This window comes from Canis lupus, chromosome 15, assembly GCF_011100685.1.
Source record: "Canis lupus familiaris isolate Mischka breed German Shepherd chromosome 15, alternate assembly UU_Cfam_GSD_1.0, whole genome shotgun sequence".
In the NCBI taxonomy this organism is placed as follows: Eukaryota; Metazoa; Chordata; class Mammalia; order Carnivora; family Canidae; genus Canis; species Canis lupus.
Genome location: NC_049236.1, coordinates 41,319,232 through 41,343,689, shown reverse-complemented (window position 1 = coordinate 41,343,689; position 24,458 = coordinate 41,319,232). Strand labels below are relative to the sequence as shown.

The window sequence follows — 24,458 nt, the reverse complement described above, 5'->3', positions numbered from 1 at the left end:
CTCAATGTAGTATTTACCATAATGGTGAAGAAACCTGAAATTATGAATCAATGTATACAATATAACAATCCTTTTTGGTAACCCAATGTTGAAAGCTATCATCACATTGTTATTTTGGAAGCATGCTATCAGATGACTCCAAAATTGCAAAGAATCAAAACAATATCCAAGAATTTTCTCTGCAAGCAACTGAAAAATTTGGCCACAAACATAATCTCAAGCATGTTCATGTAACTCTTAATGTTACTTATATCTTGATTCATGGCATTAAGATTTTAAGGCAATTCTCAAGAATCTTCTAAGCTCTTAACTACAGGCAATATATAATTCACTAGAACTGGTCCTTCATCTGACTCTTTAATTATTAATTCTGCTTATATGACACTTATGGCAACTTGTCATTCAGTAATGAAATTCAGGAAAACAGCCAGTCCACTAGTGTGTGTAGAGATGAATTTAAATCTTTATACAATTAAATAAAAAGAGTAAACCTCATGCAAGGCAGGCCTATAATTCAAATACATCTTGTATTTGTATGTGATTGTATTGTAGCCAATATAAATATTTAAATCAATTAGCAGCTGTCACAGTGCAGCAAAGCCTGAGGATACCAGTGTTTCTACTCACCTGGTCTCATACTCACTGGGCTAATTCCAGTAAAGCATCACCAACTCTCCCTACATCTTCCACCTACCATCCCACAAACCCACCTCACTGAGCATGCTGACAAAATACCCTACCCATCCGCATTATATGAGCAAAGCTGAAAAGCTTTATAGCCTCCACAACCCTCAGCTGGGCCCCATATCCATGAATAATTTCTCAGCCCTCCCTACAAGCCTGGGTCTGAAGGCCATGAGCCTTGAACCTCTCCTGAGCCCTCAAATTGAAGACAGACTGAAGTAGATTCTTTGCAGAAAGACTGGAGTCAACTCATCAACTAAATCCTAACCCTCAGAAGTGACATTTCCTACTTTCACTGCTAAATTCTCAATGGCCTAAATGACCGTCAGGATCTAGCTGCCCTTCCCTGACTACTACATAAACACCGCCCCCTTCTAAGAAGTGCTGGGACTCATTCTTTTGCCAGCCAAATCCACCTTGCTATATACCCTGTTGTTCTTGTTCTCCATCCAAATGTGAGCCCTCCAGTCATCAATCTTCCACATAGTCATCTCCAAACAGCTCTGTGCTTCCTCCCTTCTCCCGCTCCAATTTGTACTATGCTTTCTGGGTAATAAACACCCTTAAAACCTTCTCCATTTCACTGATCTTTTAACCACCACACATACTTAAGGGTTGGGAAGGGTAATGAATGTCCTTTTTATTCCACACTGCCAATAACATGTAAAGTCTTCTGTTATTTGACTCCAGCAATGCCATTTCTCTTTGCTATCATGATATAGCATCTAAAAGAGAAATATCCCCTTGGTGCCACACCCTTTCATCCACAGCCCAATTTTTCTGCATTCCTCAGCATAAACTGTTACCATAATTTTTATATTTAACACTTCCACTTATTCTCTTCCTGTTCTTTCTTAAATCCTCTCCTATAGGGGTTCAGTCTCTATCAACGCCACTGAAACTTCATCAAGGTCATCAAGTGTCTCTCAAATGGCTAAATCAAAGATGAATTCCCAGTTATCTTACCCAGTAGCGATTGACACAGCTGGTCCCTGTGCTTTTCTGCATTTATTGAGATGATCATGTGTTTATTCCTTTATTCATTTAATATGGTTAAATCTGATTTTTTTTTAAGTTAAACCACTCTACATTTCTGAAATAATCCTCACCTGGACATGAATTAGGATCCTTTCCATAGAGCTAGTTTCTACTTGAAAATATTTTTAGAATTTTACATCTATGTTTATCAGAAAGACCGGCCTATTATTTTCACTCCTTGTAATATCCTTGTCAGGTTTGGTGCCAAGTTTATGCTAAACTCAAAATAAGACTTGGGAAATTATCAGGATTCAGAGAAACAGAACCCAAAACATATACAGACAGACACTCACATACATGATTTATTACAGGGATTCTGTCATGCAGTTGTGGAAGCTAGTTAGTCAGTCTCCAGAAAATTGCGGCATCTGATGCTGGAGTCCATAGGGCAGGCAGCTGGGGAGGAAAGATAGGATATAAAGTAGGGAAGAATAGGACAAAGCTGGAACCCACAAGCATGAGCTGAAACCAGTGAAAACAGACTGAAACTCGTATCTGATCTTGCTGCATCTGACATGCCCATTATCACAGAACCACACACACGCATGCACACACGCATGCATGCAGGCACATCCCAGGACTCAGAAAAATTGTAAGTGCGCCCAGGGGCAGGTATGGCAGTAGCAGGCCTGACAGCTGCCCAGGACAACCTGATGAACCAGCATGTAGGCAACGACATGTGCAGGCTACAAAAATGAATGCTGATTCACAAGTCTGTCCTCTAAGTCTCATACAAAAATGTATCTTGTGGCTGACTCCAATTGGAAATAGAAAGGGAAGGAAATTTTGGAAAACATAATTCAGCCTAGCAAAGTCATACATTACAAAGCTACCACAGAAAATGTGTCCTCTTTTTCTACTTTCTGATAGAGTTTTTGAAAGATTGGTATTATTGTTTGGAAGATTACACCAGCAAGACCATTTGAGCCTGGAGTTTTCTTTGTGGAAAAAGGTTTTAATTTGTGGATTCAATTTATTTGATACAGAAATGTTTAGATTTCTATTTCTTGTGCCAGTCTTGGTGTCTTTTTTTTCTACTGCATTTGTCTATCTTAGGAGTCAGCAAACTATGTCCCTCAGGATGTCTGCATTTGTAAATAAAGCTTTGTTGGGACACAGCCATGCCCAGTTATTAAAATTTATACAAGCTGCTTTCATGCTGCAATGGCAGCGCTGATTGGATGTGACTGTATAATCCACGAAGCTTAAACTATTTACTATCTGGCCTTTACAGAAGAATTTGGCCAATCCCCGATCCATCTCATCTAAATTTATTGGCAGAAAGTTGATCCTAAGGGGATACCTGGGTGGCTCAGTGGTTGAGCATCTGCCTTCAGCTCAGGTCATGATCCTGGGGTCCTGGGATCAAGTCCCACATCAGGCTCACTGCAGGGAGTCTGCTTATCCCTCTGCCTGTGTCTCTGCCTCTCTCTGCGTCTCTCATAAATAAATAAATAAAATCTTAAAAAAAAAGTTGTTCATAATATTCAATTATCTTCTTAATGTCCATAAAATCTGTAGCAATGTTCTCTCTTTATGTTCCTGGTATTAGTAACTTGTGTTTTTGTCTTTCTTAATCAATCTTGCTACAAATCACTAAGTTATTACTTTTAAATTTGTAAAATTTTTCTATTCTATGATTGCCTTCTATTTAATTGAGTCCTGCTCTTATATTTTATAACTTCTCCCTTCTATTTTCTTTGAGTTTACTTTGCTGTTCTTTTACTAATTCCCTAAGACATAAGCTTAGATAATTAATTTTTAAATTTTTTTTATTTTCTAAAATATGCATTTCAGAGCTATATATTTTCTCATAAGCACTGCATAACTAAATCCCACATTATACCATATTTTCATTATCCTCAGTTTAAATATCCCGAATTTCTGTTGTGATTGCTTTCTTCAACAATACATTACTCAAAAGTGTGTTGTTTAATATCTAAACATATGAAGGTAGTCTTAGCTAGTTTTGTATTAAAGATTTCTGGTTTAATTCCAGAGCAATAAAAGAATATACACTAGATTTCAAACATGAAATTTGTTGAGACATATTCAAAGCAGCTCTGAAAATGAACCAAGTTGAGCCACTTATACTCTTGATTTCACTATTACTATAAAAGTACAGTAATTGGGATGTCTGGGTGGCTCAGTGGTTGAGCATCTATCTGCCTTTGGCTCAGGTCATGACCCTGGGGTCCTGGGAACAAGTACCGGCATTGGGCTCCCCACTGGGAGCCTGCTTCTCCCTCTGCCTGTGTGTCTCTGCCCATCTCCCTACGTCTCTCATGAATAAGTAAAGAACATCTTTAAAAACAAAAAGACTACAGTTATCAAGATAATATGGTACAATCAACAATTAGATCAATGGAAAATTAAGGCCTCAAAATAGGTCTGTACTTTTGGTCATTTCGTTTTTGAAAAAGGCACCAAAGTACCACAATGAAGAAAGGAAAATCTTTTCAACAAATGGTACCTAAACAGCTACATATCCATATAAAAAAAAAAGGAACTTTAAACTCTACCTCATACTCACACCATACACAAAAACTAATTTGAGGTGGATCATAATAGACCTAATGTAAAAATCAAAACCATAAAGATTTTAGAGGAAGTACAGGAGAATACCGTTGAGACTCAGAGGTACACAAAGGTTTCTTAGGACACAGAACGTAATAATGATAAAGGGAAGAATTGATAAATTAGGCTTTACCAATTTTAAAGACTTCTGTTCATCTAAACACCCAAGTAAGAAAATGATAAGTCAGGAGATGAAAAATACACAGACACAGACACATATACACACACGAATAAGAGACTGGAATTCAGGGTATTTAAAAACTTCTTACAACTCAACAATTTAAAAAAATCCCTCTCCCCAACAAAAAAGCAAAATATTTAAGGAGGTATGCATGAAACATGTTCAACATCATTAATTAACATGGAAATGTAAATTAAAACAACGAGATATCACTCTTCATCTACCAGAATGACTAAAATTAAGAAGACTGACATCAAATGTTGGTGAGGATGTGGAGCAGCCAAAGCTCTAATAAATTCTTGAAGTATAAAATGGTAGAATAATTAAAAAAATAATAATCTGATAATTTCTGGGGCACCTGGGTGACTCAGTCAGTTAAGCTTCTGCCTTCCACTCAGGTCATGATCCCCGGGTCCTGGAATCAAGCCCCAGGTCAGGCTCCCTGCTCAGCGCAGAGCCTGCTTCTCTCTCTTTTGGGCGCTTTCCCTGCTTGTGCTCTCTTGTTCTCTGTCAAATAAATAAAATCTTAAAAAAGAAAAATCAAATCTGTATCTACCCTATGACCCAGCAATTACATTCTTAGGTATTAACCTAAGAGAAATAAAAACAGGTCCACAAAAAGACTTGTACAAAAATTTTCATAGAAACCTTATTTATAACAGCAAACAAAAAACAAAAAACAGATACAACTCAAAAGTTCATCAAAAGGAGAATGGATAAACCAAATGTGATTTATTCAAACAATGGTAATAAAATGGAAGGGACTACTGATTCACACACATCACAGATGAAGGTCAAATATGCTGAGTGGAAGAAGCCTTATGCAAAAGACTAAGTAAGTACTGTAAGACTCCAGAACAGGCAATACCAATTCACAGTGCAAAAAATCAGAACCAACATTGCCTCAGAGCAGAGGACTAGGGTGAGGAGTGGAGGCATTTACTTATTAAGAGGCAAAGAGAAGAAATAAATTGGGTGATGCCGGGTGATGGCAATCTTATCTTGAAAGCAGTTTGGGTTACCTAGGTGTATAGATTTGTCCAAACTCACTAAATGCACATTTATGAATTTTACATTTTTTGTAAATTTCCCCTTAAAAGAAAAATTTGTAAGCAAATATTACATTCTAGCTAATGATATGTATATTGAAGTATTTAATGGAATATATTGATAAACATATTCTGAAATGCATTAGAAGACTACAATGATTACAGGAAGGATGAAAAGACAGATAATAAAAGACACATAGTAAAATACAAATGGTAGAATTTGGTTAGAGGTATATGAGTCATTTCCTGTATAAATTTGAGAAGGAATTTAAGATTTCTTATATCTTTTGGTAATATAAGTGAGCAATCTTGGCTTTTAGACTCATAATATTGGCCACTAAGAAATTCAGGGTTCTTGGGATGCCTGGGTGGCTCAGTGGTTGAGCGTCTGCCTGTGGCTCAGGGCATGATCTTGGGGTCCCCACACTGGGCTCCCTGCAGAGAGCCTGCTTCTCCCTCTGCCTGTATCTCTGCCTCTCTCTGTGTGTCTCTCATGAATAAATAAATAAAACCTACAAAAAAATTTCAGGGTTCTCAGTAAAACAATTACCAATCCCTTTTATTTGTATTGCAGTTACTAGCATCACGGGGCAAAGATCTGTTAATTGGAGGAATGAAAATTTCAGTAAAGCAGTTTTCAAATATTTGGTGTTAGTAATTCTTCAGAATATGAAGATCACATCTGATATAAACCTTTTGCCTTTCCAAGGTTTTCTGAACCACTCAAGCCCACCTGGCAATAGCTTTTCTTCTTCAAAGTTCCTTTCTACCACTTGGGGACACTTAATTTTCAGCATCAATGGAAAAGAAATCTACTATGCTCCATTGCACATCAAAGTAACCAATGTTTGTTTGTTTTCTTAAGTTATCATTTAAGAAAATTGGAAACTATCTCGCTAATTAAATGGTAATGGGAAAACCTCACACTGTTCAGAGGCTAGGACAATTTAAGCAAAATAAAGGAAAATATTAACTAACTTTTCTAAACTGTTAAAATGGTTTGAATTTGGTCCCAATTTTGGATGAAAATCAGCCAAACCAATTTAACTAGCGGAAATTTTTTTTAAAGATTTATTTATTTATTCATGAGAGACACAGAGAGAGAAGCAGAGACATAGGCAGAGGGAGAAGTAGGCTCCCTGCGGGGACCCTGATGTGGGATTGGATCCCAGGATCCCGGGATCACGCCCTGAGCCGAAGGCAGATGCTCAACCACTGAGCCACCCAGGCTCCCCATCTAGTGGAAATTTAAAACAAAACACATAATTATAAATATTTATTACACTTCCAAAACAGCAGCTAAAGTAAAGGTTACCATTAACCAGGACCTCTATAGATTAAATAGCACTTCAAAGCAGGTTCAAACCCTGGGAAACAAACCAAGGCACAACTAACAATATAAAAAAGATAAAGAGGGCAGCCCAGGTGGCTCAGCGGTTTAGCACTGCCTTCAGCCCAGGGCGTGATCCTGGAGACTCGGGATCAAGTCCCACATCAGGCTCCCTGCATGGAGCCTGCTTCTCCCTCTGCCTGTGTCTCTGCCTCTCTCTCTCTCTCTCTGTCTGTCATAAATAAATAAATACATACATACATACGTACATACATACATAAGATAAAGAAGCCCTAAGAACAAGGTCAGAAGATTTCAGTCTTTTATTATAAATACACTCTCAGAAAACATATGCCTAATAAGATTTAAATAGTCCCTAAAAGACTCAGCAGCTATTTCCATCTCTAATAAAATATACTTAGAGAAATCAGAATATTAAACAGTACTATCCAAGAACTTGAAATATACCCTTATAACACAAGAGTTAAAAAGGAAATACTTTAATATGCTAAATGTACATTTTGTGCAAATAGATTCCCTTGCAGAGAGATTTTTTTTTTTTTGCAGAGAGAATTTTACACTAAAGTATGAATTAATACATCCAATTCCAGCAATATGGCAGATATTCGTGTAGAGACCATCTCTCAGTAAAAAAACATCTTAAAATGCTCAACAAAAACATCTTTTATAAAATATGGCTACACTAGTGGTAAAATAAGTGACACCATAGGAATCTAGAAAAGAAAAAATGCAATATTCCACAGGAGTTAAAAAGGGTTAGAGACAGCATTTACCCTGAGAGATTCTGTGAATTCCTGGTGGCCTAGCACCTGGTTTTAATGACCCACATATGTTGGGACAGAAGACAAACCTTAGGACCCAAGTAAAATGAGAGCTCAGATCAGAAAATCCCACACAAAGCTGGGAACCCCCATAAGGAAGTAAACTACAAAAAATTCAGCTAGTAGAGGGAAATATGTTGGCAATGACTCTGAGAAGAAGGGGGAGAGGGGAGGTGGGAAGAAAAAAATATATACTGTCCTGAGAATTCCTAAAGACAAAGACATACTTAGTTTGGTATTTGTACTGACTCTGTGGCCTGAAAATCCTCAAGCAGAAATTCTAAAGTGACCCTGGATTGCTATGCTCCACGGGCAGGCAGAAGCAAACACAGGAATCTCAAGAACTCCTCTAGACACAGTTCAATGAATATATGCAAAAAATGAAAATTCACTGAACACATGAAAAAGATATCACAAGCTAGGGATCAGCAGAAATAAGAAACTATAAAATCAAGCAGGAGAAAACAGCAGATATGAGAATAATTAGATATAAATATAAACGTTTAAAAATAAAATGTTTAAAAGATTTAAAGCAATAAAAGAGATTTTAAATATGCTGAAAAATGGAAAACCACAACTGACTAGGCAGATCTAAAAAGCAACTGAATTTTTAAAAATAAAAAATATAAGAAATTAAAAGCTCAATATACAGGTTAAATAGCAGATTAGATACAAGTGAAGTGCACTGGTAAGCTGGAGTATAACTCTGAATAATTATTTAAAATGCAGAGAGAGAAAGAAAAAATAGGAAAGATATGGAGGACAGAGTAAGCAGGCAGGCCTAATGTATATCTATGGGGAATTTCAGAAAGACAAATAGAACAGAGAGAGGCAATATTCAAATGAATAATAACTAATAATTTTCCAGAATTCATAAGAAACACTCAAAACCTCAGATTCAGGAATCTAAGCCAGGATTAATTAAAAGAAATCAAACCCAGATACATCATATGAAACTGCAGAACATCAAAGCCAAAGAGAAGATTTAAAAGTAGCCAGACTGAATATAGAGATTACCTATAAAGACATCATGATTCAAACCGACAACTGATATCTCACCAGTAACAATGAAAATCAGAAGAAAATAAAATAATAATGTACTAAGAGAAAATAATTGTCAACTAAATAACTATATGGTCACTGACTCTATTTTTCAAGACAGAAAAACAACAAAATACATTTAATTAAAACAAAACTTAGTTCAAAACTAACACTCACTAACTTAGCATTTAATTCAGTAGATTACAGAAACTTGTATTTCAGAAAGATGATTGTCAAAGGAAGATCTCAGATGTAAAAAGGAATGGTGAGAAAAAAATAGTAACTTTGTAGGTAAATCTAAACAAATTGTTAACAGTATAAAACAAAGAATAGTCTAATTCATTTCATTAAAAAATAAAATAGAAATTAAATCTTAGAAAATAATAGCATACAAATTAGGAATATCTGGAGTTAAAGATTCTAAGGTATTTACATTATTTGGAAGAAGGGCAAAAAATATTAACTTAAACATAAATAACTGAAGATGATGTTAAAATGTCTGGGGTAGGGTACCTGGGTGGCTCAGTTAGTTAAGCTTCTGACCAGCTCAGGTCATGATCTCATGGTCCTGAATTCCAGCCCTGTGTTGGGCTCCATGCTCATCAATGTTCAGCCGGGAGTCTGCTTCTCCCTCTCCCTCTTCCTTTGTCCCTTCCTCCTGCTTGTGCTCTCTCTAGCTCTTTCTCTCTCTCTCTCGCTCAAATAAATAAATAAATAAATAAATAAATAAATAAATAAATAAATAAAATCTTTAAAAGTAAAAATAAAAAACAAATCAATAAAAATAAATAAAATGTCTAGAGTACCCTCTAAAAGAACAACATCAAAAAATAGATTAAATTTAGCCAGAAGGCAAGGAAGGGAGGTTGGGTGGGAAAAACAGATCAGAACAAATAAAAATTACAAAATGAGATAGTAGTACTGAATCTCAGTAATTTAGTAAACAGTAAATGTAAATAGACTAAAGTCTCCAAGAAAAGGCAAAGATTGTCAGACTAAAAATTCCAAATTCAACTACATAGTATTTACATTAGATACATCTAAAACATAAAGATACAGGAAAAAATAACAGTAATAGTCACATTATTAAAGCTGGAGAGGGTCATGATACATGATTTGGTTTATGAGGAATATAAAACAATTTCTGATTTGAGTGTTCTAATAACATCAGCCCAAAATGAGGCAAACATTGCAAACTACAAGAATTAGATAAGTTCATTGTAGTGAAAGATTTGTGAATATCTCGTTCAATAATTGATAGTCCATGTGGACAAAAAATGAATAAAGCATACAAGATTTAAACAACATATTATCATGTTTCATATTATGGACACACATAGTACCTGCTCTCAAAAATAAGGCATACATATTCGTTTCAAGAATAAAGAGACCTTTTATGTAAAATAAAGATATACAGGCCATAAGGCAAGTTTCTATATGGTGAACCATACAAAATTGGTATATATATGTCAAAAATAGCTGAAAATCATAATTACATACTGTTCAATCTGAGAGAGATTTCAAATACTCTATAATTTATAGACCAAGATTTCTGACAACAATTTTGTTAGAACTTGGTACTCTCTCCCCCACAATTTCAATTCTCATATATTTGAAATGTTGAAAATATCTAAGTAATTGAGAAGTCAAAGAAGAAATAATAATGAAAACAATAAAAACTGGGAATTAAACATTGATTATTCTATTTATCAAATTGTAGGAATTAGCAAAAATGATACGTAAAGGGAATTATACAGCCTTATGCTTATTTTTAAGTATAAATAGTAATGATTTATTCTTCTAATTTAAGAAGTTATAAAATTTTAAAAATAACACCCCCTAAAATAATAAAAAGTAGAAAATAATGAAATAGAAAAATTCAGAGAAGAGCAACAGAACCCAGTTTGTTTTGAAAAGGCTAGCCAAACTGATAAACCTCTAACAAGTCTGATCAAAAAAGAGGGGTGAAAGAGAGATAGGCAGAGACCACAAGACTACAAATAAACATAATTAAGAAATACAGCTACACATGGAGCAAGGTTTAAAAAATGTCGAAGAAAATATTATTAATAACTTTATACTAGCAAATTTGAAAACTTAAGTGGCAAATTCTATTATAATTTAAATTCCCAAACTAAAAAAATAAAGAAGCTGAATGTTTCTACAGTCACTGAAGAAAGTGAATTATCATAAAAAAAAATCCCACCAAGAAAAAAACCACACTCAAATAGTTTTACAGAAGAAAAAAGAAAAGCAATAAACTTACTCCTCAGTTCACTTTATGAAGCTAGACAATCTTAATGCCAAACTAGACAAAGGAAAAATAAGGAAGGCAAAGTACATATCAATCTGTCATGTTAATAAATGTAAAATGTACTAAATCAAATATTACCATGTTGATCCCAATTATATTTTTAAAAGGTTTATTTCATGAACACATGGTTGATGTAACTAACATGAGAAAAATTTGAAAAATTTGAGGAGAAAAATGATATGATCATTTCAATAGATGCAGAAAAAACTACCCAATAACATTCAATAACAATTCATGATAAAAACCATTAATAGAGCAGAAGCAGAAGAGAACATCCTGCAAGTTATGAAGAACATCTATAAAAAAAAAACAAAACAAGAGCAAACATGCTCTATGGCAAACCACTCTATAAAATCAGTAATACTGCAAAGATGTCTGTTATCTCCATTTCCAACATTTACTGGAGGTTCTGTCAGTCTCAGTATGTATACTCACAGACACAGACACACACACACACACACACACAAATATAGAAGGACTTAGAAGGAGGAAATAAAATGCCATGATTTTATTATTTATATCAATTGTCTTCATGGAAAATCCAATAGAATTAACACATTTATAAACTATCTGGAATTAAAAAATAACTTAGAAAGTATTTTATTTAGAAGAGCACTACAAAAAAGCCAATTGCACATGTATAACCAGCAATAATAGTAGAAAAGGTAAATTTTTAAAACTATCATTTACAATAACTAAGATAGTTTAATTTTAATTATAAAGGATTATAATTCTTTCTTTTTTATAAATTTATTTTTTATTGGTGTTCAATTTGCCAACATATAGAATAACACCCAGTGCTCATCCCATCAAGTGCCCCCCCCGTCACCCAGTCACCCCTACCCCCTGCCCACCTCCCCTTCCACCACCCCTAGTTCGTTTCCCAGAGTTAGGAGTCTCTCATGTTCTGTCTCCCTTTCTGATATTTCCCACTCATTTTTTCTCCTTTCCCCTTTATTCCCTTTCACTATTTTTTATATTCCCCAAATGAATGAGACCATATAATGTTTGTCCTTCTCCGATTCTAATTCTTTCAACAAAAACTAAGAACTTTATGAAGAAAATAGTAAATGTTATTAAAAGATTAAAGCAATCTAAATAAGTATGGAAAAGTACCATGTTCACAGGGAAGAAAATGAATTATCTTAAAAGTCTCAATTACCCCCTAAAATTAATCTATGGAATCAATACTATTCCCTTCAAAATCCCACCAAAGTTTCTCATGGATCTTGAAAAGCTTGAAAAACTGAAAAGCTGAAAAAGCTGATGTTAAGACTTATATGAAAAAAAAATGGACAAAAGTACTCAGGAACTGCTATAGAAAAAAAACTGGTAGATGAATAGGAGGCTGGGAAACCTGACCTAACAGTTATCAAAAATTATTTTAAAATTATAACAATTAAGACTAGATTTGGCAGTGAAATAAGAGTTCAGAAAGAAACCCACATGTAGAAAGTTGATATACTACAGAGATGTCAGTGCAGATTAGTGGAGACAAGATGAAGAAATGTGTAAGGACCTCAGGAAAAAGTAAAATTGTATTTTTATTCTACGTCATATACAAAATTTCAGATGAATTAAGAATTTAAATGTAAACATCAAAACATTTAAACTTTAGAATGTATAGATATATGTTAATGATCTCGTAATTGGAAAAAAATTTCTAACATGTTGAAAGTACTAACCATAAAGAGAAAGAAAAATAAATTTAAACAATAAAATTTAGCAGTTTGATTCACCAAAAGACACCACAAAGGGGTTGAGAAGACAAGTCACAAAGTGAGAAAAAAAATATTTAAAACACACTTAACTAACAAAGAATAATATCCAGGATATATAAAGAATTCCCATAATCAATATGAGAAAGACAAACCACCCAAAGAAAAATGGACACAGATTTTTTTAAAAGGGCATTTTATATAAGAGGAATGATAAACATCTAGAAAGACACTCAACTTCTTTAGTTCATCAGAGAAATGCAAATTAAAAGGACATTAAGATACCCAAGTAGTGGTTAGGACTTGGAACAATGGGAACTGTCAAACCTTGCTGGTGGGAGCTTTAATTGGCTACTACTATTCTGTAAATATTTTGGCATCAGTAGAGCTGAATATGTGTATTCCAGGACTCAGAAATTCCATACCTAGGAATATACTGTAGAAAAAATTTTGCACATATGTACCAGAAGATGAATAAAAGAATATATTATCTTACTTGGTGGGGTCAAAATGAAAAATTATAGTTAAATGTTTAAGAATCATTACAACATATTTATCCAAAATTGATATTTATGGGACATAAAAATATTCTCTTCATGGACTTCTTATTCATTAATTGTTAAATTCATTAATAAATATAATATTCTTTTGTAAATGCAGAGATAAAACACACCTCACAGGTCAACTTTTGATATATTAGGAATGACTTTTTGTCCACACTGACAGGCATATATACTTTAATCACCAAAGACTAAACTGAGCATTTATGTAAGAAAATCCTTTTTAAAGATTCTTTCAATTTAGTCAGGATTAAAAAGTAAATAACACTTAGTTAGTCAGGATTAAAAGTAAATAACACTTTTATCTTTATCAACTTCAAATAAAATAACTTTAGTTTTAATGTCATACTTAATTGGAAAATATACAGAAGAAAACAATAAGAATATGGAGAGCCTGGTGTCCTATGGTCTTCCTTAATAACAATCCATTTTCAAGAGACTGTAATCTACTCAAAAGAAAGCATTCTACCAAGGATCTTAATCGGATTCTGAGAAAATTCAGACTCAAAATAAACAATATGCTACTAAAACCAAAACAATGTAGGTATTAGCAGCTATACAAGGGGTTCGCCTCTATCTGATGAGTCATTTCTAAAATGATGAAAGTCTAGGTCTTTGAAGTGTTTTCTATTCAAGCTGGAATATATATAAGGTAGGAATCACAGAGTAGGTTGAGAAATTTTTCTTCATTTTACATACCCTTACTTGACTCGATGCAAACATCAAACTAAGAATGGCAAAAATGAGTCTTTCTTCCTACCTATTAATACTAACTTTTTCTCTGTTTTCTCAAGGCATTTTACTTTCAGCATCCAAGTCCATAAGAAATTTAGAAGACGACATGGTATTTAATACATTCAGACTGGGAAAAGCCCTTCAGAAGGAAGATACTCCACAAAAATCAGTTGTTGCTCCTTCTCTGGAACAATATAAAAATGATGACAGCAGTTTCATGAATGATGAGGAAAACAAAAATTCAAAGGTGAGTAGCATGTGATTTATCCTTTCTCTGATGGAAATCTGAATGATTTTTATGATATCTTTGAAAGTAAGTTGATACTTTTATAAACAGAAGTATATATAATATAAACAGTCACATTATGCTTTAGGACAACAATAAAATTTCATACATATCAGGTTGTTCTTCCACTCTGGACAATACTTCTTATCCACAAGTTTTTTTCCCAAAAACTTGTATCTAACGTATTTTTAAAGAGTCAAAACAGTGCAAAATATCTCTGAACTGATCAATGAGAATATTATAAATATATTATAGTTCTATTACCAGTAAGGCAGCTAAAACACAAATCAATCTTTTCTTTACAGAACACAGGCTCCAAACATAATTTCTTAAATCATGGTCTGCCACTGAATCTGGCTATAAAACCTTATCTTGCACTAAAAGGATCCGTAGCTTTTCCAGCTGAAAATGGAGTTCAGAATACTGAATCGACACAAGAAAAGAGAGAAATTGGGGATGAAGAAAATTCAGCTAAATTTCCTATAGGAAGGAGAGATTTTGACAGTGAGTAGTCTTTTTAAAATTCAATTCTTATATCTAATACCATAAAATAGAATTCTGAGTTTAACTGGATTTGGATCCAATCTTAACAAAATAAAATAAGACCATGGTTTAATTACACTTGACATTAAGTGACCCCTGCCAAAGATGTGGGGCTAAAAAGCATTTAAGAGTTATTGTGATTTTGATTTATTCAGAATTAGCTGTATTAGACCCATTCTCTCATTTCTAATAAATTCTGTGTGATAATAGTGCTTTAAGCAATTTAAACTTTTTTTTCCCTCCAGTGCTCAGGTGCATGCTGGGAAGAGTCTATCGACCTTGTTGGCAAGTCTGAAACCTGTTGGACCACATCATCATTTCTGAAGAAAACAAAATCATTTAACTGTCTGTCAGAGAAAAAGCTCTTAACATTACTATAACTTGTATTATGTTAAATGTCTGCTTTAAAAGAAGTTATTAAGATGTATCTGTAGCCTAAATGATATGCTTTATCTGTGCATTAAACTTTGTGAATATTCTGCATAATTATGACTTACTAGTGTTTTTTAAATGCTTAACATACTAATCTTATATACACTTCAGACTAATATAACAAAGGATCACAACTTACACCTTGATCTCTTAAAAATTAAGTAGATGCCCCTGGTGAATGGTTAAATATACACAGAAATCTAAAGCACATAAAAAACAAATTCATAGCCTAAAAAATTGAGTTAACTTTGTCTGGCCAGTAATCAATTTATTCTTGGCCGTACACTTGTTATTTTTTGCTACTCCAACTATTTTGCCACACAATTTATTCTGGAAATTGTTTGATGTCTTGGGTATCTTAACATTTTTATGTTGCGCTGGTTCATTTTCATAATCACAGAGATTATTTTTATCATCTAAGTCCACCTGTTTCCTTTTTGAGCTTTTACTTCCTGTCTGACTACTTGGTTTTCTTGCTACTTTTTCACTTTTACTTCTGTCCAGATGAACATTTCCAGAACTTGTTCCAATTGTTGGCCTTCCAACAGATGAATTTACACCTTCTGTTATGCAAGATGAAAAGAGGAAAGAAATTTTATAATATTTAGTATTATTCCATGTGAAAATTTTACAATAAACTTTAAAAATCACTAAAGAATATTTAAAATTTTGATTTATAATCACATAACACTATAAATTACATGATGAGCAAATACAGCTACATTACTATCCCATTACTTTTCATTTTACCATTTACCATATCATTTATTATCCTTCCAAACTACAAATATTTGTTTTGTTTGAATGCATGACAAGTTATTTCTTAAATACATTTACTTAAATCAAACTGTGTCCTATTCCTCCTAGATTCATACTTAGATTTAACTTTTTAAATAAACCCAGGTCTTAAAAATATAAAATTTTACATTTTACATTTCATACTTTGCAAAACAAAATCTAGTTTTAATTAAGTTAAAACCAATGTGGGACGCCTGGGTGTCTTAGTTGGGTAAGCATCTGCCTTTGGCTCAGGTCCTGATCCTGAGATCTTGGGATCAAGTCTGCTTCTCCTTTCTCCCGCTGCTCATGCTTTTTCTCCCTCTCCCTCTCAAATAAATAAATAAAATCTTAAAAAAGAAAACAATTAATACACTAGAATTAAATAGTCATTTAATTACTCAAATAAGTTCAATTACCAGAAAAGTCATTTTCCACGTGAAGGATAGACAAAGGCTTTGATGCTGAATTAATATCATTCCATTTATCCTTGCTTATTGTGCAGTCGTCTTTGTAAGTACAAGTAAACTGAGATCTAATTAAGGTTTGCTTCATCTAGTAACAGGAAGAAAGAAGATTTTGCAATTTATTTTATTTGATTTATTTTGATTTATTCTTTTTATCCAGATAGAAATATATTCTACAGTAATCAAGATATAAAAATTTCCCTTAAAAATTTCATTATGCAATGGAAACTTTTAACCCTTGATGTTTCATAGTTTACAATCGCATCCATTGTTACAACTGGCATTTTTGTTATTTTTAGTAATACCAGCTTTATGCAAACTTTTTATAGTTTTTGTAAGAGTTGAGAAAAATCAATTTTAGATTCCAGAATATGTGACTACTTGAATATTTAGGAAAATAAGAAAGATGATTCAAATATACCATTCTAGGAAGATATGACCAAGTGATTGAATGGTCAGATATTCAAAATAAACTCTTGCATTTATCTTCAAAGATCATAAGTAGGAGAAAATCAGAAAGCTAAATTTAATTCTTTTTTTTTTTTCTAAATTTAATTCTTAACTACAAAAAAGGATGTCAAAAAAGTAGCTTTGGTAATGTATTCTGCAAACATAAAACCAGTGGCTGTTTTAGGGATAGAAATTAATTTCAGAACAAAGTAATGTATATGGATAATGCAAATTTCAGTAATCATAGCTGATGTGTAATGAAGTCTAGTTATCATGAGGAGATAACTTCAAATTGAGATGTCAAAACATTTTCAGAAATAGATGTTTAAATTTCAGATAAATGAATAAAGAGGACCTCAACAATTCAAAAATTTAACACTTCAAAACAATTACATTATGCTGAACATTACTTACAAAATATTGGTTGATACAGTTCATAAAGTATGAAATAGCACTTTATATATTTCATATTGACTAGTTTAATATTATATTATACATTCAGAAAGATTACTGTATTAATCAACTTAAATGTTTGCAAAAATAATGGCAGTGAAATTCACAGGCTTCAGTTTAAAAGAAATTAAATTAATCCAGTTGCTTCATAAGAGCAAGTGTTTCCAAAGGGCACCTGGGTGGCTCGGTCGGTTAACCATCCAATTTTCTATTTCAATCTCAGCGTCCTGAGATTGACCCCCAGGCCAGGCTCCATGCTCAGCGAGGAGTTTGCTTCTCTCCTTCTCCCTTTCCCTTTGCCCCTTCCCCCATGCTTTTGCTAGCACCTATTCTCTCTAAATAGATAGAAAGAAAGATAGATGATAGATGATAGATAGATAGATAGATAGATAGATAGATAGATAGATAGATGATAGATCTTTAAAAAAAAAGGCAAAAAGCAAGTGTTCCCAGGATGACAAGTTTTATATCCTTCTGACAAATGGTATGTCTATGAGAGTTCCAGTTCCCAGATCATTAAAAGTCATGTTTAATTTGCTTCAAAATTTAGACAACTGGAGTTTGATAGCGTCCATTTTAAGCACAAAAATTCACAAAATTGAAAGAAATGTGAAAATGTAAAAAATCAAAAACTATTTTAAACAATACAAGAGAGTAGGCTCTTGATTATGGATGACGGATCCTGAATCTATATGAATATAACTACCACTATACAGTTTCCATCATGAGATGCCCTAAAATATAACTAAAGGGTTTTTTTTTTAATTTTTATTTATTTATGATAGTCACACAGAGAGAGAGAGAGAGGCAGAGACATAGGCAGAGGGAGAAGCAGGCTCCATGCACCGGGAGCCTGACGTGGGATTAGATCCCGGGTCTCCAAGATCGCGCCCCAGGCCAAAGGCAGGCGCTAAACCGCTGCGCCACCCAGGGATCCCATAGCTAAAGGTTTTAACTAGACTTTTTTCTGGACTTTAGTAATTCCAAAAATACAGAATTAAATCAAATAATAAAGCTATTAAAATAAATTTTGTTAATAAAATGAACTTTATAAGTTTATATTACATCACATTATTACTATAATGTTATCAAAAACCTTTTATTTCTATCTGCAAAACCAGTACTGTTGAAATATCTTTAATATTATCATTATTATTATCTGTGACATCCCACAACATATCTTTCATTGGATCAGAGTTACTGCTTAGGGAAAATTTTAAACTTATTGCCCAAAATTAGTTATAAAGAGTATGGTAAGCCCACGAACGCAAATGAATGCTAGGTGACTATCACTTTCATAGTACCCAGACGGTGAATGCACCTGTGAGTGGCTTGGAGGATTCTAGCATCCCACCACAGAATCTGTATCAGCACTACCCACAAAACACTCTAAATATAAATACAATAATTATATATTTAGTACAAAAAATTGACAAAACACAAGAGACTCCTAACTCTGGGAAACTTACAAAGGGTAGTGGAAGGGGAGGTGCGCGGGGGGATGGGGTGACTGGGTGATGGGTACTGAGGGGCACACTTGACAGGATGAGCACTGAGTGTTATACTATATATGTTGGCAAATTGAACTCCAATAAAAAAATATACATATAAAAAAAGAAAATTGATGTTTTCTCAATCTCATGGTTCGCAAAAATAAACATTTCTTTAGAAAGCTGTGTTATTTTTAGTAATTTTTGACGTAAATACAGTGACAAAATAAGTGCATAGCCCTCTTTATACTAGATTTCCTATCTTCAGGCCTCCTAGAGAGAAATTCGTGAGCCTCGGTGACAGTAGGGTAATTTCAGAAAACCAGAATTATAAGGCAATGGATTTTTAAAATACTGAGCATGAATTCAGATGTGAAAGGAAATAGTTAACCACTTTATACACTACAAAAAATATCACTTATAAAAATATCAAAACCTCAGAACCACAACAGTTCTATGGTAATCTTGGAATACTTATGTCCAAAAGAAGTAACTAAGTAGTTACATTGAAGGTATTTGTTTTTCTTTTTGTAAGAAATTATATATGGGTTTTCTTTTCCCTGCCCTTACAAAAATTTCTTTTTTTTAAAATCAATTATGACTTAGTTCCAACTATGTGATAGGCACCCAGAATATTAAAGAGATTACTAGGATGACTCTTATAATCAAGACATTCTACTTATAAAACCTGTTGTTGACCTGCTGCTGGAAGAAATAATAAATAAATTGGATAACAGACTCAAGACTGAAAAGATGTCAGAAAGCTAGAACCATAAGTAGAAAATAATAAGATGAAGATGAATGAGGATAACCAAACTCCTATATTTAAGATCAAAATATCCATTACAGATGATGATGAGGAAAACCTGACTTAAAAGTAACAAATGAAAAAGACCTAGAGATTTTCACTGATCATGCACAAAAAGATGCACAATGATGTGATGGGAAAGGAATCAGATTTGCAGTTAAAAGAACTGCCTTCTAATACCGGCCCTATCACTTATAAACTAGATGATTTCAGGTAAACCTCTAAACCTTTCATTTATCCACAAATAGGAATAATATTTATTTCACATAACTGTCAGAATTAAATACAGGTAAAAAAAGGACTATATAAGTTCTAGAGATCCATGTAGACACCATGCAATTAATTAATGCAATAACATATATGGGGATAATTTTTCTGCAGAGTAAGAAATATGTTAAATTGGATTCCTCAGGACCAGGCCAGCTCTAAAATTATTCTAGGAATGCCACTCAAAAACTGAACTTATAATCAGCATCTTCATTTTAGTTATTGAAACAATACAAAATGCACTGGCTTGTATTCATAACTTAAAAGAGATTGCTTTTCCTTTGTTCATAAAAGTTGAATTTTTCTGCACAAGATTAGTGGCTACATAGAATTGAGATTACTTCCTGTTGTAAATCTTCCAAATCTTTCTGTGTATTTGATTTGGAATCACAAACAAGCAAAACAATTCCCTCTTGAAAGTGCTTTTGAAGTACTAAACAACTAAGAATAATGTCCAGATTCATACATGGCTGTTAAAATCATTTTATGTTCAAATCACATGACAGAAAAGGATTGAATGTTTTCCTTTGTAGAGTGATTTCCCCCCTTTGGAAAGATTTCTATCCACAGTAAAATTGCAATGAACTTCAAACTTGCCAAGAATTGGAAAAGTCCTTTTGCCACAAGCTCTTTTTAAATTGGAATTATTAGTAGGTTCCCACTTTGAGGAAAATAGTACTTCACATAGGAAAGCCTGACTCCTGTTAAATCAAAACAAATGAGTCAAAACACCAAAAAGTGGCAGTCATTCTCAGAGTTAGCTGCACTAAGATAATGAAAGTGGTAAGCCTCATTATGCTGATAAATATATCAGCAAGTTCGAAAAAGGAAATTAAATTTAAAAAATTATAAAAAAAAGAAAAAGTAAATTATTCTCAAAATACATAGGTAATATATAACTGAAAATAAATTCTAAATTTATCTTTTCATATATTATTATCTTTTCAAAAGAACAAATTTGCTACCCTTAATGGTATATGGATTGTAAATGCATCAAATAATTTCTTCGTCAGTGAAATTTCACTTATTTTGTTAAGAAAGATAATAGTAGCATTACTACACACAATAGTAGCAAAAGTAGTAGCATTATTTTTTTATAACTCTTCACTATAATTACTATGCCTTTACTTATTCTTTGGAAATAGCATGACGTCTTTGAAGTCTTATACTTGAATACAAACCCTGCTCTTTTACTTACTAACTATAAGACTAGAAAATGATGCCTTCTAGAAGTGAACAAGGATTAACTGGAATGAAGGATATAAAATGCCTAATATAACACTTGACACTTTGTAGGTACTCAATAAATGCCAATTTATTTCAGCCCAATGAATTCAACTTTAGTTTCATTTAATACAAACATCCCATTTTCATTCTACTGAAAAACGCTGCTCACTCTCTTAGTCTTTGCTTAATGTCACCTTCTCAAAAAAACCTCTACTGAGCATCCTATCTATCCATTTATTTATTTATTTATTTATTTATTTATTTATTTATTTTTAAAGATTTTACTTATTTATTCATGATAGACACACGCACACAGAGAGAGAGAGAGAAAGAGAGAGAGAGACAGACAGACAGACAGACAGACAGACAGACACAGGCAGAGGGAGAAGCAGGCTCCATGCAGGAAACCCAATGCGGAACTGATTCCGGGACCGGGATCATGCCCTGAGCCAGAGGCAGCCGCTCAACTGCTGAGCCACCAGGAGTCCCTGAGCATCCTATTTAAAGCCAAAACACACACAAAGGAACACACTCTCCTTACTCCCTTCTGCAGCTTTATTTCACTCCACAGCACTACTAACCTTCTAATGCTCCCCGTGATTCACTTGTTTTGTTCATTATTTGCCTCTCCCAACTAAAATGGAAGCTCCATGAATGAAACCCTTAGTATGGCAACTGGTGACCTGCTCTGGCCCTCCTGCGGCCCTCCCCTCCTTACTGGACTAGCCTCTTGCTCTAGGCTCAAGGACTTACAGTTTATGGCGAGGGTGATGGAGAGTAGAGTGTGCACACCTCTTGGTGGAGTGTCCCTGAGTGTGGCACAGAATAAGGGTTGAAAGGGGATCCAGGAGTGGGCCAATGACTTTTGTTTATATTCTTGTATCCCAGCCCTACAAATATTTGGGGAAGACCTGTCCATGAGGGCAAGGTTTTTGTCTGTTTTGTTCACTACCCTATTCCTAGTGCCTAGAACATTGTCTGGTACCCAGGAGGCATTTAATAATACATGTTGGTGAATGAATCAATTAATAAGTAAAATTTTAACAGTATAACAAGAGCAAGAGGAAGGCATGAGGGAACAGAGACATGAGTAAGCAAAGCTTAGAGAAAGAAAGAGACTTACAGAATGGATTCTACTCCTTAACAGAACGAAAGGAAACCATGTGATACAGAAATGAGAGAAGTAGATGGGCAAAGAACAGCTAAATCACTCTGAGGACAAAAGCTTTGAGATAGAAAAACATGTCTAGACAAAGTAAACTCCTCTTTTCAACAGAATGGTGATGCCATTGGGTAAAGGAACAAGAGAGATGCATACACACAGGGAAAACCTACCTCATATTTAGGTACTGAGAATTATGCATCTGAGTCTGTAGGCCCTATTATATCCACCGTCCCTTTACGGGTCTTAAATAGTCCACCTTTCTCAGGTTCTCATGCACATAATAAGCCCTACAAAAAAAAAAAAAAAAAAAAGAAAGAAAAAACTATTCCTTAAAACCACAAAAGCCACATTTTCCTTAACCTTGCCTCATACTATTTATTCACTTATTTTCTACAACTACCCAATATACAGTCTATACCACTGAGATAATCTAATACTTTCATCAGGTTATGTGCTCAGCTTGGAAGTCTCTCTTCCATTCTATTTAAATCTTATTCTCATCTCTCGTGGTCAGAGCACCATTTCCTTTACTTATTGGTCTCTAGTTATTTCTTTTGTGGTTATCTAATCCACCAGAACTGCAACTGTTTTTATACTCTGCTAGCCACATGTAGTATATCCCAGGACCCTGGGATCATGACCTGAGCCGAAGGCAGACACTTCACCGACTGAACCACCCAGGTGCCCCATTCTGTGCCATTTTATGTGCCGCAAATGGATCCTCAAAGGACTCAGACATTTTCTGTTTCCTGAGTCTCTAAGACTGGAACCCATATGCAACTTTATATTAGTAAGAGAGACCTCCCGTCTGTTCCCTACGTCTTCTAAGTATCAACTGATATAAAAGGACCAATTAGGCTTTGGGAAAAAATTACAATCATTTTATCTTCTGGAAATACCATTTCTTTCCTATTTTCTCCTCTCCTTCTGGGACTCTAATTGGGCACATTAGACATGTTAGACTTTTTCTAATTTTTCTAACAACCTATCTTCAAGTCTAGTTTTGCAACCTAATGCTACATCCAGTCTACTATTAAAATCAAGTAATGAGTTCTTAATTTCAGATAATGTTTTTACAGTTCTGGAATGGCTTCTATACAGTTTCATAGATTTTAATTCTCTGCTGGAATTCCCCAATTTTTCATTCATTTTGCCCTTCTTTTCCTAACTTTTACATATCAAAAAATATTCAATTCCTTGTCAGCTGATTCAAATATCTGGATTATCTGTGCATCTGCCACTATTGTTAGTTTTCCCTCTTAATTAAAAGACAAGACTTCCTATTTCTTTTCATGTCCAGTATATTTTATTTCATGCTGGATACTGTGTGTAAAGAAAGTGTAGAGGCTCCCGATGAAGAACCTTCTTCCACTAGACAAGGTTTCCCTTGTCTCTAGTAGGTAGACATAGCAAAGGGCTGATAACCTCAGTGCAGTCAGGGACTGGGCTGACCAAGAGCTCAATTACATGTGTCATAACTTACATCTGACTTCTGATTCTAATCTCTTCCTCAGGAATGTCCTTCCCTGGCTTTAAGTCAAGAACGTTGTGAATCTCTATCATCTCTGACCTAAAAGTCTGGGTGGGGGGAGGAGGGTTCAGTTTGCCTTTCAGAGGTTTATACATTGTACTCTTTGGCCTCCCATCTTACTTCATTTCCAAATATGACAAATATGTGAAAGGAGACAGCCACATGTTGAACGTGGGTCCCACTCCTCAAGCAGAGCCTTGTCTTCTAGCTCGCTCAAGAGCACAGACAATATTAGTTTACCAAACAAGCTCTTCGGCCTCCCACTCAGCTTCAAAATCCAGAATATGTGCGCTAGGTAAAAATAACCATGCATTCAGGGCTCCTAAAGGTTCCAAACTGTTGCCAGCCCTCAAGATATCCACAGTCTTTGTTGGTCCCTCTTTCTACCAGTAGTTCCTTTATGTGGTCAAATATCAATCCTTGGCATGTATCTAAAACTGGCAAATAATCCTGGGGAAGAAAGAAGCTGATAATAAGGTGCTCACCTCAGAAG

General features: G+C 34.2%; 2 protein-coding genes across 5 annotated transcripts in view; one reads left to right on the top strand and one right to left on the bottom strand.

Moving 5' to 3' along the window:
• Positions 1 to 12,581: 12,581 nt before the first annotated feature.
• PARPBP (PARP1 binding protein) overlaps positions 12,582 to 24,458 on the bottom strand; it is a 67,104-nt gene continuing 55,227 nt past the window's right edge. For 2 of the 4 annotated variants that reach the window (XM_038558857.1, XM_038558858.1), the window contains exons 10-11: positions 16,527 to 16,662; positions 12,582 to 15,893 (exon numbers count right to left, since the gene is read on the bottom strand). In XM_038558857.1, the coding sequence (XP_038414785.1) occupies positions 15,553 to 15,893; positions 16,527 to 16,662 (477 nt within the window). In that variant the 3' untranslated portion in view covers positions 12,582 to 15,552. Of the gene's footprint in view, positions 15,894 to 16,526; positions 16,663 to 22,604; positions 22,722 to 24,458 lie in introns of those variants that run through there. The other 2 variants (XR_005370699.1, XM_038558859.1) reach the window with 2 other exon arrangements.
• PMCH (pro-melanin concentrating hormone) lies at positions 14,068 to 15,193 on the top strand. The gene is made up of 3 exons (NM_001005755.1): positions 14,068 to 14,316; positions 14,661 to 14,859; positions 15,144 to 15,193. Exons 1-3 carry the CDS (start codon positions 14,068 to 14,070, stop codon positions 15,191 to 15,193), a joined length of 498 nt encoding a protein of 165 aa, NP_001005755.1.